Source organism: Solanum dulcamara, chromosome 4 (genome assembly GCF_947179165.1).
Source record: "Solanum dulcamara chromosome 4, daSolDulc1.2, whole genome shotgun sequence".
NCBI lineage: Eukaryota > Viridiplantae > Streptophyta > Magnoliopsida > Solanales > Solanaceae > Solanum > Solanum dulcamara.
In genome coordinates this window covers 16,429,895-16,455,556 of record NC_077240.1, presented here as the reverse complement: position 1 = coordinate 16,455,556, position 25,662 = coordinate 16,429,895, and the positions used below count along the sequence as shown (strand labels likewise).

Genomic DNA, 25,662 nt, shown 5'->3' with positions numbered 1-25,662 from the left:
TTCAATACCACATATCGATTTAAAGTTATTACGAAATGATATAGAGAAATAGTGATTTGGACAAATACTCTTGTGATTAAGATTATTAAATGATTTGGTTTGAAGAAGAGCAGAGTTCAGCTCCTTTTTGGAAGGGCAAAAGAGCAAATTAAGTCCACAAGTTTAAGAATTTGTGCCCAGAAGTGTGATTGCAAAGAAGATTGAACCAGCGGCTTTAGCGTTCAGATTTAGTCCCACTAATGCTTATGCTATTGATATGGGAGATGATTTTTTTGATGAGGATGAGCAAGATAATATGCTAGACGTATGTTTTGATAAAGTGGCTAGGGATGGGGATATCTCACCTAGACATCAAAGAATTGAAAGCAACAAAAGCAAAAAGAAGACAAATGGTAGACAACACAGTTAGGATAGTAAAGTAACTGGGGAGTTTGTTTTAAGGCACCTGTCGATGCGACTGACAAAGAAAAATCATATGATAGTGTCACTAGAATCAACGAGATCCAATAAACCCAAGAAGAATTGGTGAACTACCAAGTGTTGTTAGACATATTTGTAGAAGAAGACAAGAGGAAAATACTTCAGGTTACTTTAGATGAGTTATCCATTTTTTTTAACGAGTTATCCATTTTTTTTAATTCATACATTTGTAAGAGGAAGATTGAAGTTGATAACTCAACTTTCTTCTTGGCTTTTATATTTTATCATTATTTAAGCATCCTCATTTGTAATATCATCATAGAGTGTATTACAAACTCAATGATGGTCATAGAATACCTCGTTCTCTCTAGTTCTTATTTTCTTCATGTTTGTTAATTAGTAGAGGTTCATTACCTTATTAGGATTGGTAAGGTAAGGTCTAGCCTCCCTTGCTTGTACTTATACTTGTTGAGGGTTTTTATGTTAATAAAAGGACGCTAGACACTCTGTCTAGTGGTTTAAAATCAATTTTAATTTTTTATTTTATTTTTTCGGAATGTGCAAAACCTTTTTAAAAAAACGAATCTAATGATGTACATTCGAAGATGATAATGCCATACTAATAATGCATTATAATAGTGCATTATATTCTAAGATTTTTTTCAAATTAATTCTCCAAAGTATAATGATTAAACTTAGTTTAGTACATTTAGGTGTTTCCGAAGTGTGATCTTCATTACGAAGTCATTTAATTTTCAAAGGCTTTAATTGAATTGGACTAAGACTAAAAACTTCTTAATAACTCCCGTGATAAGTTAGTGGTCCATCGTACATTGGTTGAATACTTATCTGATAAAAGTCAAATGAAAGTAACAGATATTAAAAGAATTTACCATACAATCTCATTAAATATGCATAAGCATTCAATTTCTTTATAAAAAACAAAACATGAACAAACTTTAACGTCTTGACTTTGTTGGCATATGATAAAATTGAAATACAAAAGAGTAATTGGACCACTAGCAAAGATAAACAGATAATTCAATTTTTCTTTATTTTGTTGGGCCAGCAGACAAATGAAGGGCAAGAATGGTCTTAAAAATGAAAGGTTTTAAAAGGACAACACTTTTAATTTTTGACCTGGAAGGTGCAAGCAAGGTCAAAAGTAATGCCATAAAAATACCAGTTTTTGCTATAAAACCAGAAGAGGAAAATGTAAACTGAAAAAAGCTGTATGGAGTCTGGGCCTGTCTAACATTCTTGCTATATTTCAGTATCCAGTTGCCAAATGACTGGAGATGGAAATGACCACTGGGCCAGCCGCGCAGCCCAATCTAAATTTGCCTACTCATGAGACTTGTCATCACACAACAACATTTCTAATACACTCTATTATGTATTACTATTACGTGGAATCCATGATATTAGTAAGGAAATTTAAAGCATCCATTAGCTTTAAAGACTCAATTGTCTCTCAAAACTTTTTTTTACATCTTTTCCATCATATTTATGGAGATATCTTTGTAAATAAATATTTCCATCATATATATAATATCTGCATACGAAAAGTACGTATTTTGGTAGGAAAACTACTAGTGGTTTCTTCATGGTCCAATATGGGGTTTGGAAAACACCAGCAAATTCAACAATTTTTGTGAAAAAAAACAATCGAGTTAAGGGTTGTCGACTTGATAGACAATGTCTGTTGATTTAGTTATTGAATCGTCCCAAAAAAACATAAATCATCATATTGAATATACATAGTATCGTGACATGCTATTACCTCTTAGGTCATGACTTATCACCATCCTTCATATGAGAAACAACTTGCTTTGTGACAACTTAGTGGTCATACTTGGTTGAGTACATGGAAATATGATTTTTTTTCATTTATTTTTTATCGAATTGATTTACTGAAAAAATGCATTGTAAAATATAAATTTCTATTGAAATATTAGAATTTTTAAAAAAAAAATTCGTATGAAAACACTATCTTTTTATTTTATTTTTTCACTAATTCAATTAAAATATCTAATGAAATTTTTTTAATGTGAAAATAATTAAAAAAAATTAGCAATGATATGTATCAAGTCCTCCACCAATACACTGTATTTGTGCAATTGACTAGGGATGACTATAATGGAAGTGGAAATTTTAGAATTGCTTCATGGTCAACATAAATGGTTAGTTGAAAAACGACAAATTCAACCATTTTATGTGTGAAAAGAGACTTCTGGGCTATCGACACGCAAGTGCTCCGTTTGAATTCACCCCTTAAAAGAATAAGATTATATTCAGCAACAGCTTTGATAAAGATACTGCCTTTATTTTATAGTAATGGAAATGCATATTTATAAACGAAAAAAATTTAGGATATAAATTCAATATCATCTTCCATTTTTATCTTTTTAGTAATTATCAAATTATTCTTGAAAATAAAAATAATTTAAAGTAAAATTATAAATATAAGTAATTAACTCTCTTGAACTTATCACTTAGAAAATGCAAATAAAGGGCAAGAATGGAAAAAAAATCAAATATTTATTTTAAATTTTGAATAATTCACTTATTTTAAATTATGAAAAAAATCGCAAAAATTCGATTAATATGAAATAGTGGGAGTATACAACACTGGAAAATGATACAAAATAATCAAAAACAACAATTCCTACTTCTTGTTCTTTTTTGCAATCTTGTGACTATTATTAAATGGGCAATTCGGTGTTAAGTTTTTACTTTTACAGTTTTACATTTTAGCCAGAGACTATTTTTATAAGTAGGGATGTCAAATTGACAGGTTTAATTGAATTTGACGGATCAAAATAAATTGAATTAATAAAAAAATAAATTATTTAATCCGTTCAAAAACTATATAAAGTGAAATGAAATGGATTAAAATGAGGTAAAATGGGTTATAACCCAAACTGCCTAATTCATACTAAGTTTTAACCTTTTTATTTGTTCTTTTATAACTTTTTTTATATCTAATAAAATCTTTATTGAATGGCTTTATATATATTTGCAACCTATATATCTTTCAATTAATACTATTTGCTATTTTTTTAAATCTTACTTATCAATTTGAAAACGAGAAGAGCAAGGGTTACTAAATAAAGTAAAATCAAGTGTAATTAGGACATGGACAGCTATGTATATTCTTGTTAGCATCACATGAATAAACGTTGGAAAAAAACATCGTTCTTAAACAGATGTACTGTGTACACACATGATTATTATTTTTATCGCATTCGATTGTTTTTATATATGGATTTCTATTTTAGAGAAGTTTCTTTATTCTTTCTTCTTCTGCTTATATTCACCTTAATTACAGCATTATAAGTTGATTTCCCTGATCACAAGTAGCTAGGTTGATCTTTGGTATAATATGGTTCTTACATTAGTCCATAAAAATATGACTCGTCAACTCGCCCATTTATAATCTCACCTCATTTTGAATCTCGCTCTGATGATGTTCACTTTGCTGGTCGTTTGCTTTAGCACATTAACAAAACAAATCGTTGCATAACACCCACCTATAAGCAATGTAATGTTTGATTCACGCATAACTTAGTGAAGTAATTAGTTAACCTTATTAAACTTTCTTTACAGAAAATTAGTTTTATAGGTCACTTGTATTATTATTTTTAGTTTGGTGGTCTTTTTATAAAAGATCTTTATTTTTACACGTAAAAAATTTAAAAAGGTCATCTTCGTCTATTCAACTTAAGTGTCCAAGAGATCTCATTTCTTCATAGTTATATAAGTTGCTCTTATTTATTAGATGCTTTATTTATTAATTTTCAATTTCTAAAATGACAATTTTGAGCTAAAACTATAGTTATAGGGAGAAATGGTTTATTAGTCCTTAACAAACTTGAGATTTTTATTTTTACACATAATAAGACATTTTTTTCTATTCAAATAGTAAGTAAACAAGAAATCTCATTTTCTCATTAAACCGAAGGGAATATATAGGTGTGTGTGCCAACAGCTTGGTGGTACGTGTTAGTGAATGGAATGGAAGCCATTTGTGGCCTACATCTATTTGCTGACTCAATTCCACATGTAAAGTATAATGGATTTTGCTATTTATGTCTAATTGTCTTCTACTGAATTAATTACCTTTCAAGATTCTGATTAGCATACGACACATACTAGCTGCACAAAGAGGGAGGACCTGACCTAACTTTATTAGTAGTTACTAGAATATTACTATTTTGTTGCTCTTCCATTATTAGTTTAATCTAAAAATTTGTGGTTAGGGGAGTGATTGGTCGGCACTTTAATTTTTCTAATGCTAATTAATTGTTAATGTTTTTTCCTTGTGGAAACAAAAGTGCAATGGTGAAAAGGAAATATGGACCACATACACACATATTTCATCTGATAGCATAGTATTAATTGATAGCTAACCTGCCAACATAAGAATGATTCTATTGATCTGGATATAATTAATGTTGATGTACTACCAAAGATTTTAGTAATTTAGGTCGATGTGCTTCCTTCTTTCTTCTCTCAAAAGTCATTTGCTTTTGATTAACACTATAATGGATAAAAGAGCACACGTATATCAATCGATTGATAAAAATATATGCAACCATAATTAAGAAATTAAGTGAAACTGAATAAGTTATATTTGGATTATAATGGCGGAAATATATTATTAGAAGTAACTAATAATGATATTATTTAGTGAATATACTTTTAGTCACAAATGTTAGTTCGTTGTCTTAAAAATGAATATATGAGGTACAATATATAAAACATGTGTTTTACGTACTAGATACACTTGAATAAAAATTTATTTTAAATTTTGGATAAAGGGTGTCATTTCTATTTAATAATAAGGATAAATTCGTTAAGATAATTTATGTTGCCTATCAAACATTAGTTCTAGACATTAATTTACCTGTAAGGTAGAAGTTCTACATATTTCAAGATAGTAAACCTGCTCAATGAACTACGAGTTCTGTTAATAGGCAAATAGAATTTATATCTGACAGAAAATTATAATTTTTTTCAAAATATTTTTAACAAGTAAGATCATTTTTTAAAAATTGTATTAAGCGGAACCAAAAAAATCAAGATCCAACACTTTAAAGGTTTATCGTAGATCCAAAACTTTAAAACACCGTATCTCATTATCTAAATTCATCGCAGTTTGAGAGGTGCATGACTCATGGTAAGATGTTACTACGTTTGTTCAGTGGCGGGCTTACTACTACTAGCTAGTTCGACATAATTCGCTAATTTTATTTAAAATTTTATATTTATCTTAAAATCTATTTAACATATACAAAATTAAAAATTTAAAAACAAGTAACCTACAAAATTAATATCCAAACCAACAAACTTCAAATTTTAAGCCTACCCCTTAATTTATTACTTGTAGCAGGAATCTAGTAATATACTTTTACATATAACTATATAAATTGGAAAGCTTTATTATTATGTGATTTACACAATTGAAAATAGTCCACAAACTTTGGATCAACTATTGTCGACATAAAATGTAGACCCTCATAACTAGCAGGAAATGAAATTGGACAAGAATTATGAAGAAAATATTCAATTCGGACTTGTAATTCTTGCCCGAATTGACACTTTTTTGAGCTACATTTATGCATTATCAGAAGAGCAATTTCTTGAGGGTAATTTATCTTGACAAGTGGCAAGTACTCTGCGGCTTTCAAGCCAACTTGGCAAGTTAGTCCATTCATGGATGACAGGACAGTGCGGAATACTGCCTAAACTTCACTACCTGATAAGCCAAGTAGCTAACAAAGACCGAACAACTTATCTGTGGTTTGTGGGAGAATCGAATCTAAGATTTTGAATTTCTAAATATTATGTTATTTTGAACAGTAATCTATATTAAAAATTTCAATTGATTTAGTTAAGAATTTACTTATAAAATGTTTAGGATTCTAATCTATTTATTCACAATTCTTTTTACAATAAATCCCTATAATGGTAAACTTAAGTTTTAACCACTGGCACCACAAAATTCATTATTTATAAAAGTGTCACGTTAAATATTTATATTTTCCTTATAAATATACATGTATATACAAATTTTCAACCGAAACCATGGGGTAGCGGCTCGAACTTGCATCCCTATTGTGGTAAACCTGAACTTTAACCACTGACACCACAAAACTCATTATTTATAAGGATGACACGTTTAATATTTATACTTTTCTTACAAATATACATACAAATATACATATATATATACAAATTTTCAACCGAGACCACGGGATGACGTGACACCCCCTCAGATGAACATAGATCCACCCCTGAGTGGTGGGACAACTCGATCATTAATCAAAGATGTATCTAAGTTTAGCTAGTTAACTAAAGAGATGTTTTTAAGCCTGTCAATAATTCAGAAATGAAACTAATAATTTATGTCAAATTCAAAAATGTTTTTAATAATTCTCTCACTATTAATTATTCGTGAAAAAATTTAGCAATACTATATTTTATTTAAAAAGGAGAAAAGATCCACCAAATATTATGTAATATATTCTAGATTTTATATGATCATTATTCTTTCCCTTTTATAAGTGAATAGTAATATATATAGTTATGTTAATTTTAATACAAAGCGTAGAGGTGTAAACAACGCTGGAAGTGAGCGCGTAAAGAAGTTTGGATAGTTGTGGATAAGGATACCTTTTCTCTCCTCCTCCTCGTCATACCAAAACAGTCAAAAACCTTTTATGACATCTCTCTCTAGAAAGCATCAAAATCCACAATTTCTTTTCTTGTTCCAACAGACACAGACATGCACAGAGAAAGAGAGAGAGACCTTATAAAATACCCTCTAAAAAGTAAGAACCTCCACCATTTTTTCATTTAATTTCTCTGTTTCTTGGTTTTTTTTCTCAAATGGGTGCTAATGCATCTTCCATTGACACAAAATCTGATGAGGGGTTGAATTATCTGCCATTAAAGACTAAGCTTGATGATATACCAGAGGCTTGTGTTGCTCTTCTACTTTCATACCTTGATCCACCTGAGATCTGCAAGTTAGCACGTATTAACAGAGCATTTCGTGCTGCTTCATCTGCTGATTTTATATGGGAACCCAAATTGCCCTCAAATTATAACTATATTCTTCAAGAATTGTTTGGCCTGAAAGTTGATGGCCTGTGTAAAAAGGACCTTTTTGCTAAACTTTCTTGTCCCAGGTCCTTTGATGGTGGCACAAAGGTCTCTTCCTTTTTTACATTTAAAAATTCTAACCTTATTCCTCTTTTTGTTTTCTTTTCCATTTTTCTTTTGAAATTTGGAGTTGATGATTTTAATTTTGGTTACAGGAAGTATGGATTGACAAGAAGAATGGAGGGGTTTGCTTGGCAATTTCATCTAAAGGAATGGTAATTACTGGCATCGATGATCGCAGATATTGGAATCACATTCCGACGGATGAATCAAGGTGTGGGGTTTATATATATTTTTAAACAAAAATGACTACAAAGAGGAATTTTGTTTTCTCCCTTCCCTTGATATAAATATAATTAAGGGCCTGCTTATGAGTATGATCATATTTAGGCTTGAATAAAGCTTCAGTTTTAGCACAATATCTTTTTGCAGGCTGATCCCCTGTTTCCGAATTCTAAACCTTAAGTTTACTGATAGTACTCAACCCACGCATACTATTGCAGATTTATAATTAACCTTTTAGTGTTAGTTAATTATAGTATTGTATGAAATTAATCAAACCCTTTTCATATTTTAAATTGTAATTCCATCCCAATCTGAAACCTTTCGTTGTATCGATACAATGAGGTTATTGACAGTTCTAAGAATGTAAGATCACTTGTTAAACTAAGATCAGTATAAATTAGTCAAGTGGTGTTGAGCCTGGTGATCAAATTCCTAATGAGTGAATACTTAAGATTTCATTCCTAATGAGCGCAGCTCCTTCAGGGCCACTCACAAAGTTGAGCTTGCCTGATGATCAGACAGAGGAGGGCGGTGTTGTCGCGTTTCTTTCTTTTCTTTTGATCTGTGAGAATGAATCTTCGAATAGGTTGATTCCATTAGTATATGGAATTGTGTGGTTGTATAAAATAAGAAAGCCAAAAGAAGACTTTTGAATTGCTCTTTCCCTTGTCCAGCAATGTAGACTTTGAAGTTCATTTATGCTTCTGATTGTATACTGATACTCTCATTTTTCATGTAGATTCCAAACTGTAGCTTATCTTCAACAAATTTGGTGGCTTGAAGTCGATGGGGACCTCGAGTTTCAATTCCCAGAAGGGACATATAGCCTATTCTTTAGACTTCAGCTTGGTAAGGCGACAAAGAGGCACAAACGTCATGCCTGTAACTATGAGCATGTTCACGGCTGGGACTTGAAGCCTGTTCAGTTTCAGTTAACTACACCGGATGATTGTCGTGTGACATCCCGGTGTTATCTGGACAATTTAGGAACTTGGATGCAGCACCATGTGGGAGATTTTGTTGTTAAGAATGCCACTGTTCCAACAAAGATCAAATTTTCATTGACACAGATAGATTGTACACATACAAAAGGTGGTCTATGTGTTGATTCTGTGTTAATATGTCCTAGTAGCTTAGCTAAACAATTGACTTCTTGTTGATTGCTTTACAGCCATTGGTTTTGTATATAGTTTGTTTTCTCCTCAAAAATCCCTTCTGTTTTCTAGTAGTTTCTATTTAGCACATAGAGCGCTTCAGTTGTTTTTGTACGTTAGTCCGGGAAATGTTAAGACAGTTGATTTTGAGCTTTAGATGATGATCATACTTTTCTCTTATTTTTTCCTTTTTAATGCAATTTCAACTCCATAAAACAGTAGTCGAGTCAAAATATTAAAAAAATAACACGCACGAAGAAGTTAAAAAGGAGGTCAATATAACACATATCTACACCATATAATTTTCTAGAAGGGGCATCAATTGAAATTCCTTGAGCAAAGTTTCTTCTTTTTTATTTTATAGTATTATACTAATAGCTAGCTCTTACACTTGGTCGTATCTAATAGGTTGGAAAATTCTAGAAAATTGAATAACACTGTCACAGGAGTAATTCTTTTGGTTGTTCAGGTTAGTCAAAGACTTAAAAGCCAAATTTGGATGAGAGGTCATTTACTTGATTGTAAAGAAAGTTACCATAAGGTTTGAAGAAGACTATTGCAATTCTTATTTTAAGATTGTGACGAATAGTATTCTTTAAAAGTTTGCTTAGTAACTGAAACAATTGAAAGTTTTGAACACGCACTACATAAATTGGAGTCCTTAAGTATAATGGACAAATCGCTCAACTTTGTGCGTGATGTCTTTTCATAAATAATCGTCTATTTTTTAAAATATATCTCGGTCACGTAGGAGCATTTTCTTATATTTATATTTTTTGTTATTGGAATCTCGCTCTCACAGCAATGTTTTGTCTTTTTTTTTAATTTTTAATTTGCATCTTATTCTCATGTTAGTAATTTTTATTTTTCAATATTTCAATCATAAATAAAGATAAAATGAAAAGAAAAAGAAATAATTCACAAACTGAGAGCTGTAACAACCATCTAAACAAAGGTACCATGTGGATAAGAGCATAATTGTTTGTAAAAATATCTGAACCTCAAAGTATCTGTACTCATTCAACCAATTACGTCCTTGAGCTTTATTTTTCGACCTACGTTGTTGTCAAAGGAATAGACAGAATCATTTTGGATGCATCATGCAAGATTATGCTCATGTTGTTGTCGAAGGAAATTTCCTACAAATCACAAATGCTCTGTTTAGACATTCTAATCCATACATATTTCGGATGCAAGATAGCAGAATAGACAAGATTTTTGGTTCGAATTTTGGAAATAGAAAAGAAACATTTTCAAGTCCTTCGCGGCACAAATGTGGATTAATTAGATAAGTAAATTCCAAATACCAAATAGTTATATCAGATAAATCAACGTGTTCATTAATTAATCTTATATTTTTTCAATTGCACTGTGTAACAATAGTTCTTCAATTTTGGGCTAAAGACTTTCAAATCCACTGAAGTATACCTAGACAGACTTGTAGGTTTGACTCTTTCTGGAAAGATCATAAAGTTTTAGGTGTATTCAATTTAAAATAAGCTGCATTTAATATATTAAACTACTCAAAACTTTAATCTTTCTCGTCAAAGACGAGAAATTCAAAAAAATAATAATCATAATTTAAAAATTGAAACAGCAGGAGGAGGAGAATGGCATGTAAAATTCTAGTATAGTATTTTGGAGTTTAAATTTTTACAAGTGAAATTTTCAAAATAATGTCCTAGAGGGACGCAATTTCAAAATCTAAATATATTCTTATTATTTGCATGATATACTAGGAAATTAGGATCTAAGATTAGATAAAATAGAAAAGACGGTCATCGATTAATCTTATCGGAGTTATATGTAGATTATTTCTCAATAAAATTTCTTTTGAATTTATTAAAATTCCCTGCATTAGAACTTTTTTCAACTTCTTTTTTTGGATAAAGGATTATTACAAAGTTTCCAAAACATGCTAATTTATTACAGACCCATCAATACCTCCTTTATCCTTCCATCTAGATATTGGATAAAGGATTATTACAAAGTTTCCAAAACATGCTAATTTATTACAGACCCATCAATACCTCCTTTATCCTTCCATCTAGATAAGCACCATCTATATTTAACTTAAAAAGTACCAAAGGCAGGGTGTATCTATTTAAATATGAATTTATCAAATTATAAGGTGAATTTGTGCCGAATTCTAAAGTTCTTTTTTATTAATGACATCCATGAAGAGGGTATTTGACTTGGTGTTTTAACTGTTACTAGTTTTTTGATATTTATATTGAAATTTAATTAAATAAGAATTCGTGTCAGAAAGTTTCATAATTAATTTTTGATTGTCAATAAATTCTAAGGCATCGCTTGATAGATTATATTAGAAATAACAATACATGCATTAATTTTGTATATTAGTGGTTCCTTGTTTGGTGTACTTTTTCATCCTATGTATAATTAATGATTGCATCAATCATTAGTTATACACTCTATTGTGTATTTGATGTACTAATACATGAAAATCCATGATATTAGTAATGCAAGAGGTTTTCATGCATGCATTAGCATGGTTAAAGACCTAATTGTCCCTCAAAATCCCTTTTTACATCTTATCCACCATATTTGTGGAAGGTATATTTATAAATAAATCTTTTTTGAAAGAGTTTTGCAATACATGTTATTATTTTTAATATACCAAATCAAATAAAGCATAATTTTTTTTATATAATTAATGCAAACATAGTTAATACAACTATTACTAATACACTTTATTTAATATTATTTATATACACTCCCTTTTTAAGTTATGATTATTTTTTAGTTATTTTATATACACTGATTATATTTCAACAAGCCATGTAAAGGTGAATTATGAGGCTACGTGGTTTTTCGGTCATTCGCACAAATGCTGATATTTTGAGGCGACGTTTAGTTTTTGTTTTTTAAATGTATAATTTTTAATCTTATCCTTCCCTATTTTAAATAATAATAAAAAAATTAAAACAAATTTTGATATCCAAATAATAAATAATTTTTTGGAGGGCATAAATTTATATTATTATGACATAACAAATTTATGTCGTACTGCATAACTTCATCCCTGAGTGAGTCAAAAGTTCAATTTCAAAATTTACAAATTATACCATAAATAAATAGGGTGGACGTTCGGGGTGTTCAAATTTATATGAAAAAATCGCTTTTCGAATTAAAGAAATTACAATTCAAATTCAATCTAAATAAGCTCAGATTGAATTTGATTGTTAAGTTCGGTCTTGGATTTGATCATTTGGATAGTTTCTTTTTTGATTTTGAGTTTTTAAGACATGCCATAACAATTAACAACTGCAATTCACCTAATAATTTATTTTTTTGAATGCATAACTTTCTATAGTTAATAAGAATTGAGGCTATCGCCCACTTTACATAATTCCATATTGAATTTACTAGCATTGAATACATATGATTTAGATATGGATGATTATAAAACGTAAAAAAAATGGATTTTCAAAGATATCAAATTATTAAATTTGATATTCATTAATTTTAAAATTAAACTCAAAGTCCAAAAAATCTAAAACAAATATCCAAAAAGTTTAATTTTTTTTTGTTTGGCCCAAATTATGAACATCTCTAATAAAAAGCACTACGAATTATCTCATAAATCATAAGTAATTTAATTCCTACAAAATTAAATCTAAATTTAGGTCGAACTAATTAATTCAGAGAAATACTGTCAATGCCATATGCGGCAAAGAGTCGTACTTTTCCCATCATCTCATCATGTTTTCCACAAAATAGATCTACATTATATATATATATATATATATATATGAGGCCCAGGAACCAAATCGATGAAATTAATTAATTAAATTCTAGCATTTTCTTCACTGCTGGAACAAAACTGTAGACATAATTTCATCCACCAATTAAATTTAGAAGCTTCAGAAAAATCTATGGGTGATTGAAATGACCAAACCCATTTTCACAATAATTTATCTGTAGGCAACAATTTCCATTTCTAGATTTCTTTATGCATTTTTGTTATTCTCTCTAGGGTTTTCTTCTCTTTCTTCCATTCAGAAGGTACAAAGTTTCTTCCTTTTTTACTCTTTCTGTTGGTTAACATTTTTGTTCAATGCATTCTTGAATTTAATGGTTTAATCCCAGAATTTTGGATTGTTCTTGAGTTGTATGCTACTTTTTTTTTTAGCCCCAGATTGTTAAATCTATCGGTGTTTGTTGTTCTTGCCTCTTTTCTGCTTTCCCATTTTAATTGGCAGCTAGCCTTTTCATATATTTTTTTCTTTCTGTTTTTTGTCAATTGGAAAAAAATGGTAAATTTTGTGAAAGATGAGACTTTTATGTGAGTATTGAGGACCTGAAACAGAGAGGATTGGATATAGAAGATTGAAATAACCGACTCTAAGAAATTTGGTATTGAGGTGCAGTTAATTGATGGATGAAAGTTTCATTCTTTGGAAGCTATTTTAGAGAAGACATTTTACATGATCCATTTTGAAACCCAGAGCACAAGTATAAACTGGTAATTAAGTTCTTACATTTATCTTATTTTGGATATGTTTGCTGTTTTAACTTTGAATTTCCCATATTAGTGGTGATAACCTTGTCGTTTACTTCCCTCTCTTTTTAAAGATTTTTTTCTTATTGCATCATTTTGTTTGTGTTTGTTGATGATTTCAGGTTTTGGAACTTTGAATTTATTTAGGGGATTATGCTTTTGGTTGCCATGGAGACACGTTTTGATTTTGTGCAATGGCTGGACACTGACGTGTCTCTGGACATTATGATGCGTTTGAATGATCCAGCTGATGTGGTCCGTGCTGCCTCTGTTTCACGCCTTTGGCGCCAATTTGGTAAGCCAATCAAGCTTTCCTTCTTCCTTAAAAACAGTAGTTGTAGTATTGCTCCGGTAGTTTCTTGTCCTTCGATTTCTGTTATTATTTGTTGTTACTTGTACTTCAACTATCATATTATTTTGTTGTAGTTAATGTCCTGGTACTACCTGCTGTTTTTGTTACTATCTGCTATTTCCGGTACGTCTGCTACTTTTTTTCTGGACTGATTTGGACGATTTTTCTTGAGCCGAGGATGTATCGGAAACCACCTCTCTACCCTTGGGGTAAAGGTAAGGAATGCGTACACTCTAACGCCCAGACCCCATTTTCTGGGATTATACTCGGCAGTATTATCAAAAGCGAAAAGCGCAAAAAAACTCTAAGATTCGTTGGGGCTTTAAGTGCAAAGTGCAAATAAAGCATGGGCTATATTGAGAAAAGGCGCAATTGGAGAAACATACAAATATATAGATGTTTAGTCCAAGGCTAATAATTATAAGAATGAATAATAAATATATGGACAAAGAGCCGAGGGCCTGTGCACCCCCGGGATTAGTCGGGGCTCTAAGAGACTCGGACACCCGGTGCAAATCAAAAAATTAAAAAAAAAATATATGGACAAAGAAATTGATTGTTTTTACAATAAAGTGAAATACCAATGGTTTTATGTCCCCTCTTTAGGAAATGCTCATTCACAAGGAAAAGTATGTCTTAGAGCCTTGACGACGACACTGAAGTGCACATTAAGCGAGGCGAAGCGCTCAACGCATTTTGAGCCTCACTTCAAGGCTAAAGTGCGCCTTGATAACACTGATACTGGGTATCATTTCTCATGTTGTTATATTTTATAAACTGCAGAGTTTTCCTTGTTTCCATATCAAGACTCTTCTACTCTTCTTTCATATACTTGGTATACTTTATCCCATTACATCATGTGATTACTGTGCAAAAGACTCATAACTACTTTATTGGCATCTAGAATTATTTAAGCAATGAGGCTCTATCCTCAATTTGAATATGCCTTGATAAATTATCCTGATTGAGTACAAAATAAGTGAAGTCTTGGAAAGATGAAAGGAGAGACGGATCCTTTAAAGAGTACAGCAAACCGAATCATAATCAGATTTGGTTGGTTTCATGAAAGTGTCAAATTATTGCTATTTTTTTGTTTCTACCTGGCTTTTCGTGATCGCAGGACATGCATGAGAAGCCCAGTGAGGTAACCTGTTGGATGATTCGCTAAATTATTTGCATCCGGATGCATACAGAACACATCATTGATTATTTTTCCCTGCCCCGTGGAAAAAGTTAAAAACAAACAAACAAAAAAAGCTAGAAGGAAGTTGACTAAAAGAATTTCTTAAATACTCTGCCATTATAAGAAATGCATGGAGAGGTCAAATGAGGCAGCTTGTCGGATAATTTGCTATGTTACTTGTGCCCGAATGTATAGAGAACACATTGGTTATTATTTTAGTGAATTTGATGAATTAATGCATGCGAGTTGTCTCAGTCCTTAAGTAGTTGAATGCATGCATATTTGCAGAATGATTAGTGATTAACTCTCATCGTCAAGTGAAATTCAGTTTAAAATGTGGTTTGGTTTCGTGTTTCTCTTTTGGGCGAAACGATATCGAGTGCTTGGATTTGATTTTAGGAGAATTTGTTATGTGGTTGTTTGTGAATATTTGGTGAACTTTCACCAAAGCTCTCAAACATTTTTTGAACTTTCATATGGTGAAACTAAATTTAATCCAACTATTCCTCTTTGGTGCTCTGATTTATATCTTTAAAATAATTTCTTTGGATGAAGGAAATAGACATTCCACAATTTTTTAAAAAGAAACCTTTAGGGACAAAATGCATTTTTCAACAACTGAAAGAGTAGGTTCAGCTTTTGGGCATGCCTGGGACTATTGTTCGTCCCAAGACACTAAAAAGAAACACTGGTTTTCTTTTTATAAAAACAACAACAATTGATTTGGCTTTGAACACAAACACCATCGCTAGTATAGTTAATCTTTTATATAGTGATGACTATCTAGAAGTATCATCTAGTGATGTGATACCATACTTGGCCTTGGTTTCTTATCCTCCATTATAATACCTGAGCTATCTATTGAGTGGAGCTTGTCCAGTTGCATGTTGTAAAGTAGTTAACTAATTTTTTTTTTGTATTTCTTTAACTCTTTTGATAAGCTACTATTTTGAAAATCATATTTTTCTTCTGAGTGGTGTGCAATGCAAATGAGTTATTTTGATGTTGACACTGTACTCTGCACTGCCATGATCCGACTTTGCTGCCTTTATGGCTTGACGATGTGGCATCAATTTCTAGGAACTTTACAATCACTTCCATAAGAAATTATCTACAACCTTTCTTCGAGAAATCTTGGCATGCCAGTTTTTATCCTTGAAAGTTTATTACCATTTGGAAGAACGAACAGGTTGATGATTGTTTTTTTTTGTTTTTGCAGTGGTTACCAATGGACTCTCTGAACAGCTCTGTGTGGGAAAGTTTCAGCAGCTTTCTAGGATTGCCCGGATAACAGAACTAGATTTGAGTGCAGCAGAAACAAAAGACATTGGGTCTAGCAATTCCAACTGGGAGACTCTAAAAAGAGACCATGAAGTTTATTCTTCTCTACTTCAAGCTATTGAATCATCAAAGTCATGTCGAAACGATTGCATAGGCTATGCAGTCAGTGCTTCAAGCACGGACAATTATCCAGATGAAAGTATTGTCAATACCTTAATCCCAATGGACAAATATCTAAATAGACCTTCCTACTGGTCAAGTAAAGGACACAGTGATCCGAATGCCCCTGAAACACTAATTTACAAATTGAAATCTGATCTATGCGTGATCACTGAAGTTTTTATGCAACCTTTCGAAGGTGATTGTTAAGCTTCCTTTCAGTCTCTTTTACCATCATCCTAGGGGATTAGATGCCCCTCAAATTTACAGTTTTGAGTTTCGCAGGCTTCCGAAGCTTTATTTGGCCCTCTTGACTAATACATAGTTTTTCCAATTCAGCTTATTTCCAGCCTGGCAAGCCCATATATTCTGCAAAATCTGTTCGATTTCGATTAGGGCACCCCAAATCATCGAGAGATGAGAGTGATCTCCTGAAAATGCCCCAGCAACAGCCTGCTGATGACAAGTTTATATGGTCATATACTTCTGAAGAATTCCCTATGACACAGGTCTTTTTTTTTTAACTTCTTTTGTTTTTTTCCTGAAAAAGATAATCTTATGTACTCAGTTTTCTATGTTTTCGGGGGAAAAGTTTCCTGATGGTGATTGGTGAGAGTAGTCGTAGGCTTTGTTCTGAATAAGTTTTGTTGTGAGTAAAATCTAGTTAAATTTGTTCTCAATGTCCTTGAAAGGGGTGTCATGGACTAATTTGCATGAATTAACAGATAAACTTTAATGGCCAGGAAAAATGCTATCAGCGGTTCAACCTGCCAGAAACTGTGCTTTGCGTTGGTGGATATCTGCAGATTGAACTTTTGGGCAGAGTTCAGAGACAAGAAATGGACGACTTGTTTTACATATGGTTTGTGTTCATCTTTTCTCTCTTTGATTGAGTGGTCTACTTACTATTTGCTGCTCTATCTATCAGCAAGTTGTTGTACTGGACTTGCATTGCACTTCTGACCCAAAAAATTATATTGTAGATGTTTTATAAGAAGGCTGGTTGACTGTAATCATATATGTGATTTTGACGATATTTCATTCTTATGTGCAGTGTTAGTCATGTGAGAGTTGTAGGGCGACCTCTCGGCCCTGCATTTGACATAGAGGTCCTAGAGCCATCTCAAGAATTTGTGTTGAAGTACAATCGAGATGTTGTTGGATGCATGTTGCAAAGCTTTTCTAATGGAGATCATCAAGACTCAAATATTCCTGGAACACTATCAGATGAACTTGTGGCTGATGAACTTGTGGAGTTTTTTTTACAGAACCACCATCCAGGTTTCGAACTCATGGGATGGGGGGACGACGATGACGATGATGAAGAAATGGATGAATTGGGATTTTTGTAATTTAACATGGCGATTGATGCATGTTGGCTCGTCTTTGATGGTCCTTTATTAAGTAGTTTTTCAGCAGTTCTGTGTACTTCCAAGTTTTAGAGCTGCATAAATCCTTATGGATGAAACTGTATTTTTTTTGTATGATTTGTTGAGATCCTTCTACTTTGCTTTTGCACATTTTTCAACAACAAATCTGCCGGGTTTCATTTGGTTGGGAATAAGTTATTTTAGAATTAATTATTCTGGAATAAGGTGGGATAATTTATTTCACCATGTATATGGAATAACTTATTCCATCACTATGGTATAAATGATGGGATAAGTTATTTCAAACTTACCAACCAAATAAGACATAAAAATTTTATTCCTGAATTATTTTTTTATTTCAGGACTATTTATGTGTATCTCTTACCCCAAACAACTTCTAAAAAGTGTTGCATTCTTGTTCATGCAAATTATTTTTAAAAGATATCACACAACTTCTAAAAAGTGTTGCATTCTTGTTCATGCAAATTATTTTTAAAAGATATCACTCCTCTTTGGTTTTTATCTTGAGATTATAATCCTCAACATTATTTTTTAAAAAGGGTATTAGGGTTAATTATTAACTAATACGAAGTAAAGACAAAATTAGAAAGAAAAGAAATACTACTATTAAAAGATACTCCCCTTGTTTATTTTTACTTGTCAAATATTTTTTAATTATCAACAACAACAACAACCCAGTGAAATTCCACAACGTGGGGTTTGGGGAGGGTAGAGTGTACGCAGACCTTACTTCTTCCAAGGTAGGACGTCTGTTTCGGAGAGATCCTCGGCTCAAAAAAATCATAAAAAAATAATTTTTTTCTTCCTATTATATCCTCAATTTATTAATATTAAATTAATATTTTTTTAAAATATAGTGAATAAATATATTTAAAATTTTAACAATTTTTTTTTTGAAGATGTAAAAAGGGACGGAATGAATCCAATAGGCTATTGTTTTTATGAAAATTCATGGTATTTGAGTAAACTGTAGACTTTCCCTTCTCTAAGGTTAGCCTTTTCTCATCTGGGTTTCGCACAAGCTACGTTTGAATATATACTTTCCTTTACTCCAATATTGGTCAGTTGCCTTTCGTTTTCTTTTCATTTGTACTGCTTTTGTTGAAACATGATTCCAATCTAGAATATGAAGTTCGAGGTTTAAAGTTTTAATTTTTGGAAATGATAATAAGTTAATTTCCTTGTTTGTTTCCCATTTGTGCAATTTTCTGGGCTCTACCCACTGATAAATGGTTCATAGAGGTTGAAGTTAGTCTTTTGATAAATCATTGTATGACTGTTGTCGGTGTATCCAAAACCTATGGGCCCTGAATTTTGGGATAAATAAAAAAAATTGGCAACTAATAAAGAGGGAGATAGATAGATACATAGATTCAAGACAATCTACCATTTGTTCTTCAAAATTGAAAGTCTTGCTTGATTTTATTTTTTGGTTCAGCATACGTTGCAAGAAGACAAATGACAAGCCGCACCTGTAATATAGTTTTGCAAGCACCAGCCAGCTCATTGCGTTTTTATATCTCAACCAACCCTGCAAAATTCCATTATTCAAATTGTCTCTCATCATTAGGATCCCAAAAAAGATGTCTTGGGTCTACTAGCTCCAAGCTGAAGAATAGCTGCCGCTCTTTAACGCCTAGAACTGCAGCAATGTGCTGTGATATTTCTTTTTGGTCCCAAAATGTGAATATGAGGCTTTTCTTGCCCACTCAGTCAAAGGTTCCGGAAAACAGCTGCAAATTTGGACAGCGAAATCATACATCTGGTGTTTTATTTATTGGATTTTTAGTATGCTGCTCTGCCTCTGAACCAGTACATGCTGAAGCATCAGGAGAAAGTAGGGGAGATAGCTGTGATTCCTCAACCACTGGCTATTCACGTGTAAAGAAGGTCTATACTGACTATTCTGTAATTGGTATACCTGGAGAGGGAAGATGTTTATTTCGTTCTGTTGCTCATGGTGCTTGTGTAAGGTCAGGGAACCGCGCTCCTGATGAGAACCTACAGAGGCAATTAGCAGATGAATTGTGGGCCAGAGTGGCTGATGAATTTATAAAGAGGAGATAAGAGACAGAATGGTTCATCGAAGGAGATTTTAACACATATGTTGCCCAAATAAGGAACTGTCATGTGTGGGGAGTTGAACCAGAAGTTTTGATGGCTTCTCATGTTCTCCAGATGCCAATTAGTGTATACATGTATGACCAGGACGCAAGCGGCCTGATTTCTATTGCTGAATACGGGCAAGAATATGGCAAGGACAATCCTATTAAGGTTCTGTATCACGGATTTGGTCATTATGATGCATTGCACATTCCCGGGAAGAAAGGACCAAGATCAAAACTTTAAACTGCATTTTGATTATTAAGGTTTATCTTGGAGGAGGAGAGAATGCACAGGCTTTTGAGCTATGTTATTATCTAAAATGTAACAAGTAGGCTGAATGTGAATAGTCAAGAGATGGGTTTCTGATTATGTGCTCTCTAGGAGTTTCCAGGAGGTAGATGAAAAAGTATCGGGGAGAGGTGATAAGACAAGATATGACTCAGCTTCAGATTATCGAGGACATGACCTTAGATAGGAGGGTGTGGAGGACACGTATTAGGGTAGAATGTTAATAGGTAGTGTAGTGTTGCCTTGAGTAGGGTGTTTGTCAGTGTACTAGTTGTATTACTGTAGTTCTTTTTTTTCATATCCATCATTATTGTTTTCAATACTCTATCCTAGTATGTTGTGTATTGAATTTCGATTATTGTTGTTGTAGTTGTAGCTTTTGGTAGACTTGTACCTCTCCCATGACTCGCTATATTTTCTTCTTTGTATCTAGAATTGCTGCATCTGAGTCGAGGGTCTTTCGGAAACAACCTCTCTACCTTTATGAGGTTGTGGTAAGGTTTGCGTACATTGTACCCTCTCCAGACCCCACTTGTGGGATTTTACTGGGTATGTTGTTGTTGTTGTTGTTGTTCTGTCAAGTCGAGTTCCGAAGTATTTGTTTGATAATGATTGCAAGATGAATGTACTCTTCTCTTTTCTCTGGAAAAAAAAAAGTGTATCCGTTAAATTTGTTCATGCACTAGAGACGACCTTATATACATATACATTAGTGAAACACTAGTATATCCAAGCATTAAAATCTTAAAATGGAGAAACTTTTTCACTTCCAAATCCAGAAGAACTCTTGTTTAAGTTTGTTCACCTACAAGGAACTATCCTTAATCACTTTTATTGATTAGTGTGGTAATATTTTGTTCTTACCTACAAGTAGCATGTATGATTAAACATCATCCTCAGTATTATTAGTTAATGGTATGCTGTAATCCCATAGTTGCAAAGTGACACTTCTACAGTGATTCCTCAGTGCTTACAGAAAAGCTCAGAAATTAGTTTATCCATGAAGAAAGTTTTGAGGCTTCTAAAGTTTACACGGTAAATGCAGCCATTGTGATGTCAATCCCACTTCTAAAATAGGGTGGAAACAGTGGCCATTTTCTCTATCCCAGTATGCATATTGTTCCATTCTCTTGGTTTTGTTCTGTTTCTTCAATACAAAAGGTTCAAAGTCCCTTCCCTTCCTTTTCTACTCTCTGCTGGTCTTTGTGTTTAATTGGCCTTCATTCTTTTGTTGAATTTTTTGGGTGAACTCCAGATGCGTAGGTTATTCTTGGTTGCGTGCTAATTTTCGTTCCTTTTCTTAATGCACCTAACTGTTAGTGTCTTCCCTATGCCTATTTTTCTTGCCTCATTTTTGCTTTCTCATTTCATTGGTTAGATGGTTTTCCAGATTTTTCTTCTTGGTGTTTTTGAATTGGAAAATTGGTTATGAAGGCTGAGAATATTTATGTGTGTTTTGACTTGATGTGGGAGTTTCATTCTTTGAAAGCAGCTTAAGAGAAGTCATTCTTGTGAGCCTTTCAGTAGCCCCAAGCACAAACATATACTGGCTTTAGTTTTATCTATTTTACTTACTTCCTCTCTTATCTTTTTCAATATAAATAATATTGCTGATTGCATGAATTATGTTTTTTGTGATGATTCAGGGTTTGGAATTTTGAGTAAATTTATGAAGGCACATGTTGATTTTGTGCAATGGCTTGAAACTGAAGTGTCTCTGAACATTCTGATGCGTTTGAATGATCCAGCTGATGTGGTCCGTGCTGCCTCTGTTTCACGCCTTTGGCACCAGTTTGGTGAATCGTTCAAGCCTTCAGTTTGCCTTGTTAGTACTCTTATTTAGGCTGTGAGACTGAAAACCTGTTCTTTTTTTCATTTCATCATAATACTATACACTTAACAGTGTTATGTTTCACAAATGATAAGTCATAGATTGCATTATCCTATTTCCATTCTCTTCTAGTCTTTTCCCTATGCTTGCTATATTTAATATGCCTAAGATTTCATAGTTGCCTGTCTTATATTCTTTCATCATTATAGATACTTAAGTAAAGAGCCTTTCTGCATTGATAACATTTTCTTTCTTTGCATCTACACCTACTATGAGCATTGACGCTAAATCTGCAATTTAAATATGCCTGGGATGAGTACAAATAAGTGGAGCCTCAGAAAGAGGAAGGAGAATCCTCTTAAGGGTACAGCCAACCCAATCATGATCAAATTTCTTTTGATTTGTTCTCGAAATACCAGGTGCAAATTAATTTTAGACAAAGAACACTGTATATGAGAACCTCTTGAGGTTCAAAATGTAAGGTTAGACCTTGACCAAATTGCCTGATCCCTTTTGTTTATCCTGATATCTACAAATATGATGTCAAGTACAATCATTAAATGTTATGCAAGTTGAAATACTGCAATATTTTCAACCTTGGGATGCCATTTTTGGCTACCTGAAGATCATTGAAGGTTTAATATCATTTGTGAGAATGAGTAAGTTGAAGGTCTACTTGTTTGTTTGCAGTGGCTACAAATGGAATTTCCAAGCAACTGTGTCTGAGAAAGTTTCCGCAGCTTTCTAGCATTGCACGTATAACAGAACCAGATTTGAGAGTAGCAGAAAGAAAAGAAGAGTCTAGCAATTCCAGTTGGGAGGCTCTAAAAAGAGACCATAATGTATATGCTTCTCTACTTCAAGATATTGAAACATCAAGCTCATGCCCTAGTGATTGCATAGAAGTACGGACCATTATCCATTTGAAAGTATTGTGAATACTCTAGCTCCATCAGACAGACATCGAAATACGCCTTCATATTGGTCAAGTATAGGGCACAGTGATTCCAATGCTCCCGAGACGATATATTACAAATTGAAAGCTGATCTTTGTTGTATCACTGAAATTAACATACAACCTTTTGAAGGTGGTTGTTCATTCTCTCTTATCATCACCTTGGGGCACTAGAAGCCCTCTTGACTACTCATGATCAGACATCCAAAGTTTTTGGCTCTCTTTTACTAATATGTTTCCAAATCAGTTTATTTTCATCGAGCCAGGCCCATATTCCCCGCAAAATCTGTTCGATTTCGATTAGGACATCTCAAATCCTCAAGAGATCAGAGTGATCTCCTGCACTTTCCCCAGGTACAGCCTGCTGATGACGATTTTATATGGATGTATACCTCGGAAGAATTCCATATGAGACAGGTGCGGTTATTAACTTTACTTTTCCTAAAACAGGTGGTCTGATTGGCTAAATTGTCTTTTTACTGGTAGAGGCACAAATAAGTTTATTCTGGTCAAGGCGCAACGTAGGTGGAATAGTTCCAACAATAAAAAGAAGTAGGTGGAAGAGTTTACCACTCATAGGGAGCCAAGGCTTCTAAGTCTTGTCATAAGTAAAAAGTAAACTAGATTAAACATCATCTACAGGTCTTGCAAAGGAGTGTCATAGAGTAATTAGCATAGGAAAATTAACAGAACAAACTTTGATGGCCAGGAAAACCGCTTGCAGCAGTTCAAGTTACCAGAATCAGTGCTTTGCATTGGTGGATATCTGCAGATTGAACTGTTGGGCAGAGGTCAGAGATGTGATATTGACAACTTGTTTTACATATGGTTAGTGTTCAACACTTGCCTGTCTTGAAGTTCTGTTTCGTATTTATTGGTCTATCCATCAGCAAGATTTTGTTGCTGTCTTGTCTATGTATTACTGACAAGGCGAGTAATTAATTTCTTTCGTCAAAGTAATTGAAATCCATATTTTCTCTTCAAAACATACATTTCTAACTCAAGAAATGAGGCCTAAATTTGTAAATTAGGACAATTTTGAAAGAACTAGAAAACAATGCAACTTCATTGGATATTCAATTGCCAATTATACCAAAGAAATATCGATTCTTCGTAATCTAACTCCATGTTTACCACTCACCAACTTCTTTCTTTTAGACAAAAGACATCCTTTTTGGTTATACTATGCATTCTTCTATTTCCCCTCATTCTTCTGAATGGCATTGTAGATGAACTTTTTGTTTTCCGTAGTGACGATCAATTTTCACTACTTCCCAGTTTATTTACAACCCAGATTACTGAATTAAGATTTAAGTAAACTTTCCAATTATCTAGGAAACATGAAACAGACTAGGAGGAAAAAGAAAAAAAGAAGTGCTCCTGGTCATTACTCCTAACTCCTAAGTATTAAAATCTCAAGATTTACAGTGGTAAGCATAAATTCGGGCTTCATCAAGAAAAAGTGAAATTGTTCCATTCTGCTTTAATATTACAGAAAGCAGAAAAAGGAAACACGAAGGGGGGAACGGAGGAAACTTGTAGAACGGAGGAAACTTGTTTTCACTGGAAACTAAGATTATTTCAGATATAATATCAAATGTCAGTGCTTATTCCTTTCGTATGTGATCTGAAAACAGTTGATTCATATGTGCAGCATTAGCCATGTGAAAGTGAGAGGACGACCACTCAGTCCTGCCTTTGGTGTACAGAACATCGAACTGTCTGGAGACTTTGTGCTCGAGTACAAAAGAGAGGTTCTCTAATCCATGTTGCAAAGCTTGTCTAATAGGATTCATCCAAGATTCCAATAACATTCGAACAAATAGTGCTTGGAATTACCTGCTGGGTTTGGACATATGAAGTGGAATGATGGAGGCAATTTTTAATAGACCAAAAAGAAATTTGGTGTGTTTGATATGACAGAGAACCTTATCTGATAGTTCATTTGAAATAGTGAGACATGAAGTTTCTTCTGGAATATATATTCCTCCATTCCAAACACCCTTTGTAACTTTTAACGCTATGATTATCCTTTCATTTAGTTTTCTACATTACTTTCCAATTAAATACCCTCCATTTTCGAAGATGATCTGTTACTACATTGTTTTGCACCAGTTCTTTTTAGTTTTACAGCTGCTTAAACCCTGTCTTGTAGATGAATTGTCCTGCTTGTGTATCTTTCTTTCTATCACATTCTTAAACCTAATCATTAAGGTGGAGTGTGAGAAGAATGTTTCAAGAAATAATTTGTTTCTCATTGAAAATTCATCAGTGCTGGAGCAAAATATCTACACTATGATTAAATTTCAATCCAGGGATCCATATGGGGATTCTAGGGCTTTGCGCTCTTTCTTTCTATGTATGGGATGAAACCAGGGAGAGAAGGGAACGCATCGAGGCAGCGAGCAAGACAATTACATATTGCCTTGTCCCTCCATGAGTTTAGCCCCCGCATTGGACCAATGAACAAGAATTAAGCTGGCCTAAAAGCACGAGCTAATTAAGCACCATTTCAAAACCTTGTATGCTTTTAACTTTCTTTTAGAAAAGACTGCTACTACT

At 33.0% G+C, this 25,662-nt stretch overlaps 3 protein-coding genes and 1 pseudogene across 5 annotated transcripts; all 4 read left to right on the top strand.

The window, feature by feature from the left end:
- Positions 1–7,119: 7,119 nt before the first annotated feature.
- Positions 7,120–9,185, top strand: LOC129884756 (F-box protein PP2-A13-like). Its single transcript, XM_055959040.1, has 3 exons — positions 7,120–7,638; positions 7,746–7,864; positions 8,615–9,185. Exons 1-3 carry the CDS (start codon positions 7,315–7,317, stop codon positions 9,033–9,035), a joined length of 864 nt encoding a protein of 287 aa, XP_055815015.1. The 5' UTR covers positions 7,120–7,314; the 3' UTR covers positions 9,036–9,185.
- A 3,646-nt stretch (positions 9,186–12,831) lies between these two features.
- Positions 12,832–18,064, top strand: LOC129886643 (F-box protein At4g00755-like). 2 transcript variants are annotated; one of them, XM_055961422.1, is made up of 7 exons: positions 12,832–13,058; positions 13,424–13,518; positions 13,677–13,849; positions 16,309–16,728; positions 16,869–17,038; positions 17,273–17,391; positions 17,584–18,064. In XM_055961422.1, the coding sequence occupies exons 3-7, from the start codon at positions 13,708–13,710 to the stop codon at positions 17,879–17,881; spliced, it is 1,149 nt and encodes a 382-aa protein (XP_055817397.1). In that variant the 5' UTR covers positions 12,832–13,058; positions 13,424–13,518; positions 13,677–13,707; the 3' UTR covers positions 17,882–18,064. The 2 variants fall into 2 exon arrangements, with proteins under 2 accessions (XP_055817397.1, XP_055817398.1); XM_055961423.1 differs by lacking the exon at positions 12,832–13,058 and having other exon boundaries at positions 13,138–13,518.
- Positions 18,065–19,012: 948 nt separating this feature from the next.
- Positions 19,013–25,184, top strand: LOC129886642 (F-box protein At4g00755-like; annotated as a pseudogene). The gene is made up of 6 exons (XR_008766232.1): positions 19,013–20,863; positions 21,961–22,110; positions 22,836–23,233; positions 23,348–23,517; positions 23,810–23,928; positions 24,755–25,184. The product of XR_008766232.1 is annotated as an F-box protein At4g00755-like (transcript).
- LOC129884047 (OVARIAN TUMOR DOMAIN-containing deubiquitinating enzyme 4-like) lies at positions 19,610–20,269 on the top strand. Its single transcript, XM_055958423.1, has 2 exons — positions 19,610–19,957; positions 20,099–20,269. Exons 1-2 carry the CDS (start codon positions 19,610–19,612, stop codon positions 20,267–20,269), a joined length of 519 nt encoding a protein of 172 aa, XP_055814398.1.
- Positions 25,185–25,662: the final 478 nt, after the last annotated feature.

Bases quoted from the DNA above. Each gene is read 5' to 3' on its own strand.
- LOC129884756 (XM_055959040.1), top strand. From the start codon at position 7,315: ATGGGTGCTAATGCATCTTCCATTGACACAAAATCTGATGAGGGGTTG. The intron at 7,639-7,745 runs GTCTCTTCCTTT...TTTTGGTTACAG, and splicing joins CCTTTGATGGTGGCACAAAG to GAAGTATGGATTGACAAGAA. The intron at 7,865-8,614 runs GTGTGGGGTTTA...TTTTTCATGTAG, and splicing joins ATTCCGACGGATGAATCAAG to ATTCCAAACTGTAGCTTATC.
- LOC129886643 (XM_055961422.1), top strand. From the start codon at position 13,708: ATGCTTTTGGTTGCCATGGAGACACGTTTTGATTTTGTGCAATGGCTG. The intron at 17,039-17,272 runs GTCTTTTTTTTT...TTTAATGGCCAG, and splicing joins AAGAATTCCCTATGACACAG to GAAAAATGCTATCAGCGGTT. The intron at 17,392-17,583 runs GTTTGTGTTCAT...TCTTATGTGCAG, and splicing joins GACGACTTGTTTTACATATG to TGTTAGTCATGTGAGAGTTG.
- LOC129884047 (XM_055958423.1), top strand. From the start codon at position 19,610: ATGAGGCTTTTCTTGCCCACTCAGTCAAAGGTTCCGGAAAACAGCTGC. The intron at 19,958-20,098 runs GTGGCTGATGAA...CATGTTCTCCAG, and splicing joins CAGATGAATTGTGGGCCAGA to ATGCCAATTAGTGTATACAT.